Source organism: Colossoma macropomum, unplaced genomic scaffold (genome assembly GCF_904425465.1).
Source record: "Colossoma macropomum unplaced genomic scaffold, Colossoma_macropomum, whole genome shotgun sequence".
Lineage (NCBI taxonomy): Eukaryota > Metazoa > Chordata > Actinopteri > Characiformes > Serrasalmidae > Colossoma > Colossoma macropomum.
Genome location: NW_023494799.1, coordinates 21,812,644 through 21,834,058, shown reverse-complemented (window position 1 = coordinate 21,834,058; position 21,415 = coordinate 21,812,644). Strand labels below are relative to the sequence as shown.

At 37.6% G+C, this 21,415-nt stretch overlaps 1 protein-coding gene across 1 annotated transcript in view; it reads right to left on the bottom strand.

The window, feature by feature from the left end:
* The window catches only part of LOC118818903 (AP-2 complex subunit alpha-2-like), a 46,645-nt gene extending 25,941 nt beyond the window's left edge, over positions 1–20,704 (bottom strand). The window contains 9 exon segments of the mRNA XM_036586447.1: positions 960–1,128; positions 2,179–2,329; positions 5,637–5,745; positions 7,632–7,733; positions 8,205–8,334; positions 10,067–10,260; positions 12,176–12,318; positions 16,949–17,017; positions 20,537–20,704. Of these exon segments, the coding sequence (XP_036442340.1) occupies positions 960–1,128; positions 2,179–2,329; positions 5,637–5,745; positions 7,632–7,733; positions 8,205–8,334; positions 10,067–10,260; positions 12,176–12,318; positions 16,949–17,017; positions 20,537–20,603 (1,134 nt within the window). The 5' untranslated portion in view covers positions 20,604–20,704.
* Positions 20,705–21,415: the final 711 nt, after the last annotated feature.

Below are 21,415 nucleotides of genomic sequence, written 5' to 3'. Positions count from 1 at the left end.
ACGCCCCAATTTGATCTCAAATACGAATGACGTACATGAAGCACACCCTTATTCATGCAGATGTTTTAACAGTGAGACAATAAAACAAAAGTATTCAGCAGCTCTTGAGCTGGTTGGCTCGAATTTGGGGTCAGGCAGAAGGTGCACTCCCTTTATAGTGATAAAATTACAACGAATTAATGAAATATATTTTTTCCAGTTGGTAGTGTGATATGATTGTGTAGTGTGATTATTTTCATAAAACACTGGCTGCTTGAATGGTAATATGCAGTATATGAGCTTCCACTGTAGTAGGTAAATACTGTAGGTAGCTACTGAATCAGTAGTACAAAGCTAACGCCTTTAAATGGAAAGTATAGAAGCAGCATTTGTTTATTTCAGTGTAAATAATAACGACATTTACTTTAGTACACGGATTGCTTATTGCTGATTTTATTAGTGTGGTTGACAACAGTTTTGATGATTTACCCGTAAATCAGACGTTTTTCTCAGGTTGCTAAAATATTACACTCACATTTACAAGCACTGCTACCAGTTTGATCGTACAGATACGCCAGGGATGAAACTGATAAATAACAAAACCGTCAGTGAAATCTGTGCTGATTTTACAATCAGATTTGACTGCATGCAACTCAGATGAATACGGGCCAGTGTGTATCGTGGAAAGGACTCCTTCAAGCATCTTGATGTATTATTTTCACTCACCCTTAGAGGGAATTTACGAAAAAAGTGAAAACTGATGTTCATTAGCTGAGCGAACATTATAGTGTTAGAATATCTGTGGACATTAGGTCTTTATTTTTTGCATTCATGAAAGGTCTGACAGGTTCCTGAGGAGCTGAACCAGCAGGGGAAACAAAAACGTGCTGTGGACAGTGTTCCCCAGAACTGACGATGAGAAATGCTGTTATACTCTACGACTAGAGAACATATTCTGTCACTGGAGAAGAAGTGCTTACCTTTAGGGCATTAATTACAGTCTCGATGTGCGTTTTGACAGCCTCATGGGAGAATTCTGAACTGGCGAGGGTGCACATACTCTCCAGAGCCAGGTAGCGCAGGTTAGTCTCTCTGTGCTGCAAGAACTGACCCAACTGATTACACGCACGTACCAACAACGTCGGCTCACTGAGAGGCAAGACAAAGAAAGAGAGAGAACAAGGACAATTTAGCATTACATTTTATTCTGACAGTCCCCTACATCTACATCTATATTATATTATTAACAAACTAACTGGTAAGATATTAATCTATTGTCATAGAAAATTATGTTGTGGGTTGAAGTTAATGTTTCAGGTTTCAGTTAAGGGTTAGATTTCATTGCATGTGTTACAAGCTCAGCTGCACTTGATAGACAATGCTGACTTGAATTTATCAGTACAGCAGCATTTATAAATGACCTCTTTTATACAGAAATAAACAGATGGCTCCAAGATCGCCTGATTCTGTGAAATCTGATGGCTTCACGCTCTTTCGCAAGTTCCTTCACAGACTGCCAAGCTGACAGTAACTCATTGTTCATGGTTATACAGCAATACAGGTTACACTGGTAACCCTTAATAGTAAATGTTATCATGGCTAAAAAAAAAAGCTGAAATCTAAAACTGACCTTTAGTGTATAGATATTGTGTAATAACTCCAAAATGGCTTTATGTAAAGAGAAATGATGAAAATAAGAAAATTAACTGATTAACAGAATCCAACCAAAATGCTAAATATGCTGGGAGGCCTTTTTATAATTTTCTTGTTGAGTAATGTACTGTTTAAGTAGAAGTCAGAGTAATTTTGGCCATAGAAAATTATACCAGCCGATATTTATCACAATTTTTAGGTTCTTAAAGGGCCCACATCCTTGAAAAAAAACTTCGCTTTTTGAAAGAGTTTAACGTATGTAAAAGGCTGTTTATGGAAGCTACGTATTTTTTGAATGTACTCTTTTCATAAATTTATATGCCCACCTATTCAGGCTACAGTTTCCCCGCCCACTCATTCTGAAGTTAGAAGGAGTGTTTCAGCCCGGATTGCTATCCCCCCCCCCCCGCAAATTTTCTTCCCAATTTAGTCTAATCCAGTTCCACCCCATAGTTAGGACTCCCCCAGTCACACAATACCACCAGCTCTAGCTAGAAACTTCAGAAGTTTCAGTTTGAATACAGTGAGAACTTCAAAGCTTTAGACCTGTCATGGTGTATGATGAGACTGATGGCTTCAAACAGTACAGCGTTCTTCGCGTTGGAGTGCTGAACTTTCTTGGACTTTGGAGGCTCCTGTGCTTTGTTCAGAATTGTCTCCAGGCATTCGGTTAGACGTCCTCGAATCGCTGCATCCTCTGAAACACACACACACACACAAAAGCATGGTAAGCTGACTTCAATATATGTACAAATCCATGCAAACAAATGGAAATAACAATAAACATGCTACAGGCAGCAATTAAAGGGATCCAAGCACCCTTTGCTTGTAATAGTAACTACAGCAGACAAAACACTGTACAGTGCTTCCAATACTCAAGCTAATGCATATGCATGTTTATTAAACTATAAAACAAAGGCGTCACGTTTTCTGTCAGCATTAGGCTGCTAATTTTAAGTCAGAAAACAACAATCAGGGTTAAGCATCTTCCTGGAGTCATTAACACTAAACATCGTCATAGCTAAAATAACAAAAACATACTTGAACAAGAAACTAAGTTGGCTTGACAAAACGGTTGCTATGAAATCCCAGGTGGTTGCTAAGGTGTTGTTGTTTCATACCAGGTGGTTGCTAAGATGTGGCTAGCTCACTGCTACTGTATCCCAGGTGGTTGCTAAGGTGTTGCTAGCTCAATGCTACTGTGTCCCAGGTGGTTGCTAAGGTGCTGCTAGCTCATTGCTATGATGTCCCAGGTGGTTGCTAAGTTGTTGCTAGCTCATTGCGACAATGTCCCAGGTGGTTGCTAAAGTGTTGCTAGCTCATTGCTACTGTGTCCCAAGTGGTTGCTAAGGTGTTGTTAGCTCATTGCTACGATGTCCCAGGTGGTTGCTAAGGTGTTGGTAGCTCATAGCTAAGGTGTCCCAGGTGGTTGCTAAGGTGTTGCTAGCTCATTGCTACGGTGCCTCAGGTGCTGCCAAGTCCCAGTATCCCAGGGGCTCTATGGTAGGCCATTGCTATCATATCCCAGGTGGTTGCTAGTATGCACGCGCACACACACACACACACACACACACACACACACACAGCATAATCATCCCTCAACTCTACATTTGGTACTATGATATTGAGCTGTATGATTTGTACAACATACTAGTAATATGATTAGATTATATGGTTAATATTGCATTTGCAATATTACCTGCATTAGTGAATGGATTATGTAACGTGGTTAAAGACTGGTTTGTATTGGTTTTGCCCAAAATAATTTATTTCTGTTGGATTACATGAACACCTTCATTCATCAAAACACCCAAAGACACTCATTTGGAGCTGTGATTGGTCAGGATGCTCACGCTAAACAACAACGTAATTGGTTAAAGGGCTCATTTGCATATTGCAACTAAACCATCAATGATTCTATCAACTAAATCAAACAGCAAAACAAATATTTGCTCAAATCATTGCAAAGTCAACTGCAGAGGTAGTCATCCAGCCTGTGGAGGACTCAATACACCTTTTCTGTAAAGTAAATGATCCTATGATCTCACTCAGCACAATGTGTCTATTGAATGACTCATTCTATTGAGTCTCCACTAAAGTGTCTGTGATGGGGAGCTGTCTGCTTTTTTTCCCTCAAATATAGCAGCCAGCATTGATTGCAAGAGCCAGGCACAATCAGGAGCCCATCCAAATACACGGCCCTTCAGCCAATAAACCTTTTGAGCCCATTAGCAATGTGGAACATTCTGTTTTATCATTAGTCCTTAAATAAGCAGCTGTACCAATGGCAGCACTGAAATTAGGCTCCAGCAACATGTGGCCACGTGGGTTCTTTAGGAACAGCTTCTCCAGTCCAGCTTTCAAACAAATATATTTCCTTACGGACATTAAAGCGATAGTTCAGACAAGAATCTAATTCAGACCATTTTCCTCTTATGCCAGATGTAGTCGATCAGTCAAGACAAGTTTGGTGTCTGAAGTTCGCTCTTTTAGTTTTATGCTGAAAGCTTATGTAGCCAACAAGTAATGTATATACTTCAGTAATTAGCATCACTTCACACTTGTCTCAAACTGTGTGGAGTTGTTAAAGGGTCCCTTTAATGGAAAACCTAATTTCCACTGCTTTTTTTGAAATAAAATAGTTTGATGTGGTATGTAAACAGTGTTAAAGCTTCAAAATGTACCGTTTATTAACCAGTCCATACAGACCATATGAAAAATAAGCCGCTAAGAAGCTTGGTTCGCCCTGCGCATTCACACTTACAAGGAGATACATACGAATTGCTTTTTAATGCGGAACAATAAAGGGCAGCCAATGAGAACAGAGCTCGTTCACATATAACAATCTTAAAGGGACAGTAACAAAAGCAGCCTGTTTAATTCTAAGAGATAAAGACAGGGTGGAAAATGGTCAAGTAGAAATTAATTATGGCTAGTTTTGGTTCACAAAATCACACAGACCTCATAATTGGACCTCAAAAGGAAAAATAAAATGGAAAAAAAAATATATAAGACATGGGCCCTTTAAGTCCCCAACACACTTGATCATGTGGCTTCTGACACTGTATGACTGTTATCTATAAACAGAGAGTGTACTGCATTGCTAAAAATCATAAAGTTAAAAAACGAAATAATTTGTCAGAACTTTTGCACAATGTTATCAGGTGTCTGTAAGCTTTCATTACTTTACTTTACATTACATTACTTATTTGCCTCGTAGCTCCAGTGCTAAAACTAAAAAAACAAACTTCAGATACCAATTATGTCTTGTCTGATTGACAACAACTCAACTAGACTCAACTAAAACCAGCAAAATGGACATGTGGATCATCTTGGCCAACACAACAGGCCTGGACCAAGAGGTGGGCGATATGGCAAAAACATAATATTGTGATATTTTAAGAAATTACCATGATAAATGATATATCACAATATTTATTTTTTCAGCCTTCTGATCAGTTGGGACTGATAAAAAATACTAACAAAAACTGTGAATACAATGATTTCTATTCAATATTTGGCATACTGTGCTGCACTAAATCCAGTTAAACGGGACTAATTTTGCTCTCTTTATAATAAAACGTGGAGTTGGTCAGTGTTCTACAGGTACTGACGATGTATACAATATGTTCAGAAAAGCAAATTGTACTGTATTGTGACATAATTTATCACAATATATATCATTATCACAATGTATATCACAACTGAGGTTCAGCCCTACCTGGACCTCAATTAATAGAAAATAATCACAATTCAAATCGCAGTCATAACATTCGCAGTCAGGAACAATTTAGGCTAAAGTTCTGATTGCCAATGTTCTTGCCATCAGATATTTGGCTTAAATTGTTCAGATCTCGTATCTGCCTCAACATTTTTTTTTTTTTAGTCAGTCCTAAAGCTGTTTTTCAGCAATGGCTAAACTGGGGAGAAAATTGGGCAAAATAAAATAAATAGGTAAAAAAAAATTAAAAGCACACATCACCCATAAAACAACATGTCTCTACCTGGTGGAGGATAACACTGCAGTAGACGAAGAAGCTTCACTGACAGCCACGGCGCGGCAACAAAATAATATGTGTAGTCCTGCAGGTCTGTGGATGCTGAAGTGACAATCTGAGAAAGAGGAAAGAAGCAAAAACAAAATAAAGCATTGATTTTATCTGATTAAAACACACAAAAATGTGTTTAACACACATTACGTCCTCCAAAACCATGAGTATCCTCACTGTTATAACTACAAATATGAATATTAAATTATGTGCAGACACAAACTTGGCACATAAATAACAACTGATGAATTAGTTGAAATAACACAGTGGATATTTGTTTATATTCTGGCTCGTGTTTTGCTCAAAGTCTTTTTCCAGCACGTATCAATAAAGCCAGTCAAGTGGCAGCTCATTAGCCTTATTTCTTTGTACCCGGACCACTTTGCTTGGTAATGAGGACTAGATAAACACTACAAATTGGTCTTTTGGCAAAATGTGTGTAAAACAGAACAATTGTGAAGCTGTGTTTTGTTGTCAAATAACTGAGCATTCATCAGATCCACTAAACAAAATCTCACTTCTGCCATCAACACTGTAAAGGACTGCACTGATTTGTCAGCACAGTTTTAACCCAACGTCTGCAGTTATTGTTGCGTTACTTAACATTCGACTTACATTATATAACCATCTAATTATGTAATGTATATAATTAATTACATAATTATTCACATGGTTATTTACATAATGAATTACATTTATGTACGTTTTCCTTTCTGCATGGTCAGATCTTACAAGTTTTAACGTTAAAAGTGTACAGGATAATTTTCTTTTGCCAAAACAAGACAACAATAACGCAAATCATAATAAAATACAGTAAATCTAAAGTATATGGACACCCCTCCTAACTATTGAGTTCAGGTGTTTCAGCCACACTCATTACTAACAGGTGTACAATATTAAACACACAGCCATTTCGATAGACTAACACTGTCAGTAGAGGGTCAGACTGATGAGCTCAGTGACTTTAAACACGGTGCTGTCATTGCATGCCACCTCTGCCACAAGTCAGTCTGTGAAGTGGAAATGGAAGCGTCTACAAGCAACAGCTCAGCCACAAAGCAGTAGACCATGCAGATTCACAAAGTAGGGCCACAGAGTGCTGAAGCATACAGGGCCTATCCTCTGTTGCATTACTCACTACAGAGCTCTGAACTTCCTCTGGAGGTAACATCAGCAAAAGAACTGTGGATCGGGAGCTTCACGAAACGGGTTTCCATGGTAGAGCAGCTGCACACAAGCCCAAGATCAATCTGGGTTTGGTGAAGAATGTTACCTACCGGAATGCACAGAGCCAAAAGTAAAGTATGGTGGAGGAGGGATAATGGGCTGGGGCTGTTTTTCAGGGTTTGGGTCCCTTAGTTCCAGTGAAGGGTGATGTTAATGCTACAGCATACAAAGACATTTTACACAGTTATATGCTTCCAGCTTTGTGTCAGCAGTTTGGGGAAGACTCTTTCCTGTTCCAGCATGACTGAGCCCCTGTGCACAAAGCGAGCTCCATAAAGACATGGTGCGACGAGTTTGGTGTGGAGGAACTCCAGTGGCCTGCACAGAGCCCTGACCACAATCCTACTGAACACCTTTGAACTGAAACATAGATTGTGAGCCAAGCCCTCTTGTCCGACATCAAAGTCTGACGTCACAAATGCTCTTAACTGAATGGCACAAATTCCCACAAATGCACTCCAACATCTTGCGCAAAGCTTTCCAGAACAGTGGAGGTTGTTATAGTTGCAAAGTGGGGCAACTCCATATTAATGACCATGGTTTTGGAACTGGATGTGCAACAAGTTTATATGGGTGTAAAGTATAGGCGTCCACATACTTTTGGCCATATAGTGTATATACATCTCTACTTACAAACAGAAATGTAGTACCGACTAAAAGATAAGAAAATGGCTGGGTCGTTTTTACAGAGCCTGAAAGCCTTGTTGTGAATAAGGATCTTACCCTGCTGAGTCTGGCCACAGCCAGGGAAACAGAAGTCTTGAAGTCATCTGGGTTTTTCTGGGCCAGGGTGATGATGAGACTAGTTGCAGCAGTCACCACTCCCTGCACATTAATACCATTATTATTATCTAGATATATTGCTATACTTTCAACTTTGTATGAAATTAAGTAAAAAATGTCATAAAATATAAAAGTTAAACAAAAATTTAAATATGCTATATTTGGCTATATGGACCAACTGTAGGCCGTGTTTACATATAACAGTGTCACATAGCATCAGAAGACACATAAACAAGTCTATTAGAGCTTACTGGACTACTCCACAAGGTTTGAGGAGAATATGTGATAGTTTAGGCATGCAGTTAGCACCATGTTAATTGGTATAAACTTCTATTACTTGTTAGCTACATTAGCCTCATATTTCCAGTGCTAAAACTGAAGAAGCAAACTTCAGACACTCAACATGTCTTGTCTGACTGACTATGTTTGAGGCAAGCAGGGAAAACAGTATACATTTGATTTGTCGCCAAACTATCACTTGAATATTTACAGTTGACCAGGCTGGAGTCGTACCAGATGCTGATCGTTGAGAAGGTGAACAACGCGCGAGGTCCACTCCCCCATAGGGATGAGGTCAGGAGAGGTGCGGTTGAGTCGTAATAAACACAGAGCTGCACTCTGCTTCACACTGTCCATCGTGTCCCTGTAAAACACACACAAACAGGCATGTAATTTTTTATGCTCTGCTACAGCAACGATTAAACCAAACAATTTTAATTTAAAACAGGCCATTTTGCAGCTTAGTTTCCATATCCGGTGTGGTGCTCAATCTCACATCCCTGTCCTGATCTTCTTTCCCCTGGTTTCCGGTCAATCAACAATTCTGGGAGGAACTTCAAAAGGCATAGGTAGATATTTATGTGCCTGACGTTTTGTAAACATATATATAAATATATTCATATAAAAACATAACAAAGCTAGCACACATGTGAATTATGTATGATAAAAACATGCTAAACTTGCTAAATCTGTCCTTGGGAAGTGAAATCAGGACGGGGATGTGAGATTGGGCGAGAAATATTTACCTGTTACATCAAACCATTTAAAAAACGTGAGGAAAATTTTCATGATATGGGCCCTTTAAAATGTAAACATATGCTGCAGAAGAACTGTTTACCATTTATGTTCAAGACCATAAATGAATTAAGTAAATAAATGAACACAGTTTAATAGATACCCTAAAAATTCCCAGCTGGCGCCTGCATATAACTGCATGGGTGTCAGATCATAAAATAAACAACAAATAACGTAAATAATGTGAACAATAGGGCTGGTTCAGCCCTATGTGTTTGAGACCCCTGCAGAAAATCAGACGAGATACAAGACAATTTTCTCAGCTGCTCTCTGAATGTTGAGTAAGAATTGCAAAATGGAGAACAAACTGTCTGATGGTCATTTTAGAAATCTAATTACATTTTGCAGATACTGTTGGAGAACTCAGGCTTTCACCTCATGATTGCTTTATCATGGACGTGCGTGCTGAACAGTCAGCACTAACATTATATCCGTAACCTAAAGATGGCTCGCTAACTGCTGGACCGTGCTTCTGAAACAGAGGTCACACTGAGCTCCCGTTATTAGTTGATACGATCAGATTTGCAGACACGGTGGGAAAATGTGCCTTATTGTGCATCACACCTGTAAACAACACGTGAGGATACAGCAGCCACCTTTACTCGCCGCCGGATAATCCGTTAATCTGACTAAGAGCTCAATTGGAATATAAAGGTCCATGTATACACCTCATTTAGAATAGTCTAAGCCATTTGGAATACAATTTCTATCCAATTGAATGAGGTGGATAATCCTGTAAATAATCTGTTAAATAGAAGAATAATAACCATGTAAACGCCTATATCCGATTACATTCCCAATCGGAAAGTTTAAGTATGTTCTGCACGTGTGTTCACGTCATAGTGAAAGTTTATAGAGTTCAACATGGTGGGGTGAAGTTTATGCTTTGATCTTTAGGAAGCAGTGTCTAGCTACGCTACAAACAATGGTGTAATAAACCATCATAACATGAAACATTAACACACTTAGAAAAGCTTAAATAACCTGACTTTACTTGCTGGGAGCTATGTCTAGGATTCGGAGCAGTGAGAGAGCAGTCAGACGAACGCGAGTAGCACATTGCTAACTCTGACCGGTACTTTGGTAGATCTGATGCTGAATTTAGTCCCAACTCATACCGAATGAAAAAGTAATCTCAAAAATCTCTTAACAAAAAAGACCAGGAGAATTCTTTCTCTGCCAGTTCAATGTAAAAACATAAAAAAAAAAATAGATAACAGCTTTTAATACTCATGAAAACAAGTAGACAGGGGCTTTAAAACATGCCCTGTTATAAGAGCTGACCCGCCTCCCTCTCTCACCCGGCCACCAGGATGCGCGGTACATCTGCTGCGAAAGCCTCTGCCATCTCCCTGCTGCCCACGTTAGCGATGCAGTGCAGGGCGAGGTTCATGAAGGTGGGGTTTCTGCTGGACAGGTCGTTCTTTATGGCGTTGTTGATCAGTCTGATTAGATCGCTGTTACTGTTCACCAGCACTGAGATGAACAGGTAGCCCTGAAAAACAGCAGGAAAAACACATCCACTGTAAAAAGCATTCAGTACGAAAAAACACAAATGACAGGCAAAAACTGACAACATAAGAACCAGGCACAGTAGGGCTGTCAATTAACCTCAATTATTCAGTCTCAGAACAGAACTGATAAAAATTTCAGCATCTGTTTGTGATTTGTATGGAAGCACATTTTAATTTCTCTGCTTTTGTGTGACAATGAGTCATTTTCTTGATATCCTGATTTATTTATCATTACAGATATAACATTATTTTCACAAGATAATGACAATTTATGATCATGAGATTTTTTTTAGATTATTGTTTGATACTTTTTATCACAGAGAAAGAAACTGCTCTGCTCCTTTTGTAAACTAGAGAATGACCGCAAGAAAAAAAAGAAAATCTGTTTTGTTTTCAGAAGATCAAGGTTGTTACCTTGAACAAACATCTTGAGAAAATGATTCTTTTATATTATTAAAACAAAATTTGGTAACACGTCACTAATATGACAGTATTATGTTATCATTACCGTAACTGTCATGACAGATGATGTCTGATGTTATTGTGGCTAACTAGAGAACTTGCACATAACATAATCTGTCATAACATAAAACATCATTAGCATCTGTAATGACAATTTCCAGTAATGGTAACATGACACTGATGCACTACTGAATAAAATCCTGACAGATCATGAAAGCATATAACACCTGCTATAGAAATGCTTATTGTGTGGTTACAGTAGTGGGTGGTATGGCCAAAAACTATATTATGGTACACACTTAAAAATGATGGTTCTCCAAGGGTTCTTTAGTAAAGAAAATGGTTCTATATAGAATCATGAACACTGAAAGAACCCTTTGAATCATTAAAAGGTTCTTCAGATTGGTGGAGAATGTACTATGGATGGTTCTATACAGAGCCTTTTTTAAAAAGGATTCTATATAGCACCAAAAAGGGTTCTTATATTGTTATGTCAAGCTTGTTACAATAGAAGAACTCTTTTTGGTGCTATTTAGAAACCTTTTAAAAAGGTTCTATATAGAACCATCTACAGCACATCCTCCATCAATCTGATAAACCTTTCACAATGTAAAGAATCCTTTAATCATGCAAAGGGTTCGAGTGTTCATGGTTCTTTATGTCCACTGCCTCGAAAACAAAGTGGATGACTTCAGATAAAACGAAAGAGACAGCGGGAGGTGATTGAGGATCTGCCGCATTTTCATTTTCATTTAATATGTGACTGAAACATCCCTAAGATTCGGGATAACGTGAGCACAGTTTGCACTGTTTGTACATTGCATTCTCTGTGCTTATCTGTTGGTATAACAATGATTTTTGTATTGGCTCAGCTACATTTTAAATGAGGGTCTTCCTCGACGTACTTCGAGTTTAGATAAAGGTTGATTGACTGTTTGATTATTGCAAAACTCAAACCTGAGGAAGAACCGGTATACCACCCACTACATGGTTATGTCGTTACGTGACAGTGTTCAAGCACAGTGCTACCCAATAATAACACAACATTTTGAGAAAACAAATAAAATACGCATGTTCACAGGAAAACAGAGTGAAAACATATGCAAATCCATGGCCTTTCAGGGCTTCCGTGGATTCTATACAAGTTTTTTTAAAGGCTTTCCTGTTTATCATTTCCCAGTAGTATTTTGGAAGCCTTGAAAGGATGTGCATGGTTTGTTATGGTTGTCAAGTCCACTTTCATTGTTTGTCCCTTTTTTAAAACTCTGATTACTCTATTAATCCTCAACACAATCAGCAGATTACCCAATTACTAATTCAACACAGAGACATCTCTAAAAACTAGAAGCAGCTCCATGCAGCCTCTTCTAACCTACTTCAATAATAATTTCACCTGTAAATGCTCACAAGCACAAACATGCAAACAGCACTTACTATCTGTTTCTCTGTGTATTTGTTGGAGCTGAGAAGGTTGACTGCCTCCATGTGGCCGAAGTCGATGTCGTGGCCCAACAGGAAAATGAAGAGCAGCTTACAGACGTATTTCTTCTTACTGTAACCATCCAGAGCTTTATCTCCTAAAACACAGCACAGCAGAGACTAATGTTAACACAGTGTTCTTTAAAGAAAAATGGTGCTCATCACACACTAAACCCTGAAAGACAGAACGACCAGTTGGTCCAAAATTACAAACAACGTACAGTAGATGCAATATTATTTCATGAACAACTTAATACACTGCATTTCAAAAGTCTGGAATCATGGTTTCCAATAACATAAAACTAATCTGGATGCAGATAATGTACTAAATTATTCTAATCTGCTCATCCTGTGGAAACTGTAAATAAAAATGATAAGATGTTAGATGTGTCCAGAATGACAAACATCTGAAATGACTAAGAAAGCTGCACAACATCGAGAATGTAGTTCTAATAACAATAATTCTAAAAAGTACAAAAGTTAAAGTAAATAAAGTAAATACATAATTATTATATGTTTTTATTTGATAATTTTTCCAACCACAGATTTTCTAAAATGGCACTGTCTTATACAACATAACCTAAAAAGTATTAATATGGCATGTTATAAGGCAGTGTAGGTGTGGCCAACAGAAAAATGTTATTATCATTGTAAATGATGTCATCATAAATATTGTCGCTGTCCATAGAAAACCATGTATCTCTATTTTTGTTGATTTTTATTTTTCTACATAATTTCAACACACTAGCTGTCCTTTACACTGTGCAAAATTTTAATGATTAAGGACAACAAGAAATGGTCTAAAATCACTTGGAATAAAATCTCTTCACATTAACTTACATTGAAAGGTGGGAGTGTTTTTGCCCTCCCCTGTAAAGTTACTATTTTGGAGATACTTGTTTTTCTTTGGACAGTGATGACATGCCATGGGTATTGTCTGCAATACAATTAACATATGCATGTTGCAAAAACAAGGGCAGAATGTAGTTTCATTTATTTATTTTAACTGTTCTCTCTCAAACAGTTTATTCCTGTAAATGGTGATTAAACTCACAGTGTCACTGATGCAAAGCATCCAAAAGCTATATGAAAGCTACACCTTGTGGAAGGTCTTCACCCTGCTAAACAAGAGTACATGGGTTTCCTGATCTAAATTTTGGTAGACCCATGAACTACAGTCTTACAGCCTACATTCTGTGACGTTCACTGCTCATAGTCATCACATAGAATCTGAATCTGAAAGAGGCTGCACATCTGCAAGAGTATAAAACAAGCTAAAGAGAGTCAACTGACCTCTATGTGCTTTATTCACTGTATTTTACTAACACTGAAAGCTACCTCATCTACGTCATGTGCGTTTTGCTTTGAATTTGGAGCAACCACATAAACAAAGTCTGATGATGACTTCTCTAGAAGTTCATAATAGGCCAGCATTAATTTCTCTTACAGGCTAAATGAACAGTAGAGCTAAACAGCCTCTTTAAATGCAACACTGTTATTAGGATGCTGTATTTCTGCCTTATCACCCCTCTTACTTGGGCATAATGATCCCAATGGTGAAAAAGCGTAATGCTCCATTTAGAGCATTATGTTTTTTCCTCTGACTGTGACCCTCAGCTTGCTCATGAAGGGACGGCCTGGATCTCTTTAGGGCTACTTTGTTTTAATGCCCACTGCGAAAAACACCATTCCAATAACAGCAAATGGAATGGAACTGAGCTGAACTGAGCTGAACTGAGCAGTGAGGAAAGGTTAGGCTGATGAAGATGAGTCAGCAGCAGCAGACAGGAAGCAGATACCAGCACTTTCTTCCCACTGGGAGCAAACAAGCAGCTACACTATCACTGAATCTGACTCACACAACACTGTTTTACTGCGAAATGCAGGTCAACCATGAAACTTCCTGACTGGACGAAAAACCAACAGGAAAACGGACACTTCTGACTCTTCAGCTGGAGAAATCTGAGCTACTCTAACCCATCTTCAGAGCAATGAGCTGGAGTAGGACTGTCATGGTTAACTGGATAATTAAACCGAAATACTTGTTGTTGTAGTAAATTTGCCTTTTTGATCAACAAGCATTTATTAGTTGGCAAATATGCGTGATGATACATACATATATTTTGAATTCTCCTATTAAGTTCTTCTACTGCCGTCTTTTACAGTGAGGAACTGAGCTTGTAAAACACACTCATGTTTTGCCACATAATGTTTTAAAAATATTTTAAATATTATATAATTTATATTAAGGTTCCCTGGTATATCTTATTCCAGTAAATATTTTGAAAATCTTTGAAAGGCTTTACATGGTTTGTTATTGTTCAGTTCCATCCATTTTTATCATTTGATCTTGAAACTGATTGATCATTGAAACTGATTAATTCAAATTTTTTTTGTTTCCTTTGTTTTTACTGGAATATTACTGTTACATTTATTTTTTTGTCAGTTGCATTTTTATTGTATTTTTTCATTTTTTATTTATACTTTTATCTTTACTTGAGCTTTTTAATTGTAATTATTAATATATTCCTTTTCTGCTATTAATTATTTGTATATTTTTGTTTTTATTTTTTTTCTTCCTGTTATTTTTACATTGTATTGTGAAGCACTTAGAGCTGCATTTTAATGTATGAAAGGTGCTATATAAATAAACATTATTATTATTAGTGTTATTAACTAAAAAACTAAAAACTAATTAATAATACTGATAATGACCGACTCTGAGTTCCATTCACAGTTCTACAATCTCTAATCACCAATCCCTAAGTCAAACTTAAGAAACTTCTATTTCGGTCAGATATTGACTTGGAATTGAAGGTTTTGTAAACTGTTGATTTGGTAAACTGTTGATTTATGAGATCATATTATCCTCTAACCAGTACAATAAAAAAAAATTTATATTTTGAATGAACAGTTTAAAATGGATGTGAAACCACCAAACTGCTTTTTCATCTTTATTTCTGTCTAAAAATGTGAGTCCATTAAATGGTCAGGAGAAAGTTTTCAGGCTTGCATTTCTCACTCCTACAGCTTTAGAATGACTCAGTTTGCAGTTTCCATGTAATTACTCAATAATATTTCTTAGGATGCCATAAGCCAGAGAATTAAGGGAGTTAAACAGCTATAGGCGTACATTTAACTTAGCTACATCTAGCTACATCAGTTACATCTAACTTAGATATGGCCAATATGACAACGCTGCGGCCTAAAATACAGAATTTTAGGGGGGCTACAAATCCTGATAACCAATAATATCAGATGATATAATTGTCTTTTTATATTTTCAATTTTAATTTTACACTCCACACAGCTATCTATGGTGTGTACCCACTATCTGAACATTGTGAAATCGAATCCTGGGCTAGGGCTAACCTGAACAACTTTTCACAGGCTTCAAATATTCGCTGGCATTTTCAAACACATGTTCTGAAAATCACCCTTTAAAACAATAACATTTACATTACATAATAACCATATTTTTATTATGTTCAACACTGCAGTTCAAAATATATAATACAGAAATGTATTAATAGTGAAAGCTGAAGCCCAGCTGCAGCACTGTACGTTGAAAAGACAGAATCCGCGATCATAGCACCTCCTGTCATAAGAACAGAATTTACGAGTCACGTATTAAGAAAACTGTAATAAATTACAGTAACAGTTATTGGGCACTATCACCAGTTTTAGTTTTAGTTCACTGTTTTTATTTACTCTACTGAGTTTTTTCATTCGGCTAGTTGACCGTTTATCATAAAAAGCAACAGTAAGACCGGCAGTTATAGCTGAGCTATGGAGAGCGAAGCGGAGGACTAAGGAGCTCTCAGTCTGCGGCCTAACGAGTCTCTGGATAGAGTCACTTTAGCTTCAGTGGCTGCGCCGAAAGCAGCGCAGTTTGTTGCGTTTGTTGTTTATCGAATACAGATGTAGCTGAATCCCAAATGATCATTTTTAGCTTTATTTCGCACTGTTGGGCTGCAGGATCCAGTCTTTAAATTCCTATGTAGTGCACTATGTAGGGAGCAGGGAGCCGTTTGAGAATGAGAAGAGGGGCATCATTAGCTTGGTGCTAAATAAGCCTCACGGTGGTAATTTGGTAACCAAAAAGTACTTTTAAAGCAAAAGTTTTGCATTAAACAGTGCTGTGTTATCATATGTTCATTGTTAATACAACAAAAAGTTAATGAAATGACTGCAATATACAGCGATACTAATGGAAGGGAGTTTTAGGCACTTCGTGCCGTGCCTAAGAACACTCTTCCCTGTGATAAAATCACAGTAACGCACAGCCGTTCGTGGCCAACCTACAGTTTTTGTAACAATAATATCAGTTATGAAATAACAGCACTGATATGTGCAGTTGTACACATTTCCATATATGCAATTTGTGAGTCTGAGGTAGATTAATTGGATGCAGTGGTACACAGGGGATAGAGTATTAATATATATTACAGAATATAACTGATATGGATAGAAGATGTGCAAGATGTCAATCAATATATGTAGGTATAGACTGAATAAAGTTACACTAAGAAAAGTGACTGAACACATAACTCAAATCACAGCCATCTTAAAGAAAAATGTGTTTCACTCAATTAAAACTTTGAGGATCCTTAGGAGATAAAACTAGCCAAAATAAGCATGAGGGTATCCATCCAAAGGCTTTTGTGTCATGTGATATCCTGACAATATGGTCACTTTGCTTCAACAAAAACTCACTTTTCAACTTACCTTTAAACTTAGAACGAATGTTGGCCAGCTCTTTGTTTATTCTTTTGATCTCTGCCTCCTTACTTTTACCTGTAAATGCAGAAACAAAGTGTATAAGATATCCTGTACGTTAGTGGATGTGATCATTTACAACCATTAAAAAAAGATGTTCCTTCATCTGCTGGTTACTAGAAAATGCAGGATCAAGCAGGACAGTTAGCTCTGGCAATTACTAACAAGCATTAACAAAGTACTAACATGTTTTTTAACTAAAGCATGATGGTGGATCTGGATTAAATGCAGACAAAATGTATTTGCCAATCCTAACTTCCTCTTTCAGCTCCTTTTGTGACCATGTGCACTCAGAGAAGTTCCTCAATTCAGCAGGCACTCATATTGCATTTAGTTTTATCTAGTCTGGGATTATTTCAGTGAGCCTGCTGATAAAAGTGAGCTAACTGTTAATGCTAATTACTGTTACGTTGTTCATTAGGAATACCTTGTTGTTACCTGACAGCTTAATTAACATAATGACACTATAACTAAAACATACTCTATAATAACTAAAACATACTAACGCTAATAAAATTATCTGGAAGAAGTTCTTTAAAACAGTCTTTTTTTTTTTTACATGACCACTTTCCAAACTCTCTTTATGTAAATGAGCTCTGTTCTGATTGGCTGTCCTGTATTGTGTCTCATTCAAAAGGCAGTCTGAGCTGAAACACTCCTTATAACTTCAGTGTGCGTGGGCGTGGCTAAACTGCTGCAGCCTGAACCGGTGTATATATGTAGATTAGATTCATTCACAAATTCGTAAACAATTCATTCATAGTTTTGATATACAGACAGTACGGACTGAACTTAAAGAATGTTTACATTCTATATCAAACTCTTCTTTCAAAAGAGAAAGAAGAAAGAATGTCAAATTCCTATTCCACATCTGAATGGCTAAACACACTCCTCCTATTTATATTTAGAGGGCTCACTGATAGGTGGCGCTAACAGAAAAAGGGGGGGAACAGAGTCAGGAAAAACCTCAGAAAAACTAAGCATGACAGCAGCTGGAATAGCTTCATAAAATTTTCTCATTCCACCTTAAATGGTGCAGCAGTTACATTCTGGTGCAGGGCTTTAGAATGCACATGCTGCACCATTTAAGGTGGAATGGGAAAATTTAAACAAGAAGCTGGCAAATAGGAAGCCAACTTCAGCACAAGAAAAAACAAACGATGGAGCACAGTCAAGGCCATATGACTATCATAGCTTTCATGACTATCGTAGAGTAGCTAATGCTAACAGCTCCTCTCTAGCAACACTGTTTGACCTTTATCAGTTGTCCTATAGGCGGTTTGACATTTATTGAATGAGGGCTTAAAAAACATGCACTGGGTTCACTTATTTGATAAACATATAAATAAAGCAAACCACTTTTTAAAAATTTTGAAATAACGCTAGATGAGACGGCAAAAAGTATTATAAGTGACTTCTATCGCCAGCTGCTCAGCTTTTCCTTTTTTTGTTTTTTCTCTACATAAATATTGTCATGTACTTTATTCCCCCGGTGAAATTTCAGGAAGGTATTAAGGTATGAAAAAATATATGCCACCCAAGCCTAGTTTCCTTGATATGGGCCCTTTAATAAGCTAGAAGAAATGTGCGGCTCCACAGAAGCACTTCACAGGTCAGACTATAGAAAGTTTAGATGTAAGCCTGCAGCACTTTGTTTTACTGAGTGCTCTGTGAGTAAAGTGCATTATTTTTGTTGATCTTACAGCTCATGCACATTCCAAATCTGACCCGTGCCACACTAAAGTGAGTTCAGTGCTAGTCAGGGGTAGGGGAATAAATGATATTTAAGTCAGCATTATTAAACTCCATGAACATATTATACATATATTTTTGAGTTCAATACGACTTTTGATAGGACGTTGATATCAGAATCATATCGGTTTCCGCAGTTACTTAAATGCTTAAAATAAACGTATCAGCATCAGAGTGATGTTTAGATTTGACCAATATTTTAAACAGATATTTGATGATGATTTTTTTAACTCCAGAAGAGCAGAATGTTCAGGTGCTGGTGGGTTACTGCACTAAAATATCTGCATTTTATTCATTTTACTGCATTTTCAATCCTACAGAAATAAACGCCGTATTTCTCAATGATGCCAATCCAAGCTGAATTAGTCCCAATTACTACATTTTTATTAATGTTTATGTACCACATCAGACCATCCTTAATCTTTCATATTTTAGGTCGTAAAATGTCTTGATTTTGGCTCTAATTCTATCCTACACAGGTTGGTTTGGCCCAAATTAAAGCGCTCCAATGGAAACTCTTCAATTCCTGCTGTGCCACCCTCTAACAAAAATAAACCCCCAAAATTATGATCAAAATCAGCAGTCATTTGAGGGTTGGTGTGTCTATAGCAAAAGCCACGCCCTCTCTTCGCCTGCTGCACTGTGATGTCTAGTTTCCTCAGCCATACAGTTTTGAATTGGTTTACAGTTTTAGAACATTTTTAGGTGGATCATAGGGCTGACGTTGCTGAACACCTCTTATTAAAAGGACCTATAGTAACAGAACAGAAAACTACAGCATTACCATAAGAATTTTACAGAAATTTTGACAATTAGTATAGTTCGCTACAGAATTAGTATTCTGATTAGTATCACTACAGCACAAGTATTCTATATTGCTATGAGGAATATTCCAGGAAGAACAAGTACTATAGATTGTTAAAGAAATATTACAGTTTCGTAAATACCACATGTTCAAAGGTTTCTAGGCACCTCATCCAGCTTTTCTTCTAAAATGAAGGGTCTTAATGGTAAGTTTGTGCTGCAGTAACAGCCTATACTTGGAACTTTGCTGTGAGGATTTAATTGAGCATTAGTGAGGTTGGATGATCAGTTCTGGATAACTCCAACTCAACCCAGAAGTGTTTGATGGAGCTCCATCACTCCAGAGAACACAGTTCCACTGCTCCACAACCCAATGCTGGGGGGCTTTATACCCCTCTAGCCCAAACTGGGCTATTTTCTACGGTAATTACACAAACTACATGTGAAGTAGCTTAATTCACTGATTAGACGGTCTGGACATACAGTGTAGGATCATTATAGGTCCTCACTGTAAGAGACTGGTCTGTGATAAACACTGTGTTGCAAGAAATACTGCTTAAGATCCATTAGTCTAGTTCACTGAAGTGTGGTTAAGACCATCTTATCCAGTTAAGTTTAGATCATTCAGTCCAGATGTGATGGTTAAGTCTAGTTGGGATTATTTAGTCTGGTTGTAATCGCCCTGCTGTCTGTCTTTAACTTTAACGTTGACTGCATTAACCACACCTACAGAGCCGCTACTCCACTTTCACTCACAACAAACCAGCAACACAACTCATTATTTTAGCATTTTAGTAAATTATTTATCTCGCTATTAGGCGTGTTAAGAGTGTGAATAAGATGTTACGTTAATGTCGGAACAGTAACTCTAACTTTATAAACTCTGAAGTTCTGAGTCAGTTCGCCAGTTAGCTTTAGCTTAGCTTCATTAGCTGGAGGAAGTTAGCGGGACTAAGTGCCGCCCGCAGCCGAACCACTCACAGTTTCTAATGTCCGAGATGAAGACGGCAAGTCCGCGCATCCCGTCCCCTTTAGACACCGCCGGCATTTTGATGGAAATCTGGAAATCTCAGTCCCAAACCAAAGCGAAGCGGCTAGTAGCCTAGCAGGGTAAGTTAGCGACGCTCTTCTTCCGCTACAATCCCGGCAGGCAAAACACAGCGGCGCGAGACTGCCCCCTACAGGCCGCGCGAAACACGTACAAACACAAAACAAGCCTCCACAGCAGGGCACTAACTAATAATATGCAATATTTGTGGTGGGCTCAGGGTCTAAAAGACAAAACAATATACTTATAAATAAGGTATATTTTATATTATTACTCTACACACTTAAAAAGATGTTTCCTCACGGGTTCTTTAGTAAAGAAAATGGTTCTGTCTAGAACCACAAACACCCTTGAGCCATGTGCACGATTAAAGGAATCTTTGCATTGTAAAAGGGTGCTTCACATTGATGGAGAATGTGTTGTACATGGTTATATATAGACACTTTTTGAAAAGCGTTCTATATAGCACCAAAAATGGTTATCCTATTGTAACAAGCTTGACACTGTAACAATAAAAGAACCGTGTTTGGTGCTATATAAAACCCTTTTTAAAAAAGTTCTATATTGAACCATAAACAACACATACTTTAACAATCTGAAGAACGCTTTAATGATGCAAAAACCCTTTAATCATGCAAAGGGTTCTTTAAGTGTTCATGGTTCTATACAGAACCCTTTCTAACTAAAGAACCCTTGAAGAACCATTTTAAGTGTACACTACATCACACTACTTTTATTAGTGAAATACTAATAATTTCAGTCATATTCAAAAGTTTATGGGTCAACTTTCATGTTGATGTTGATTTTCTGAG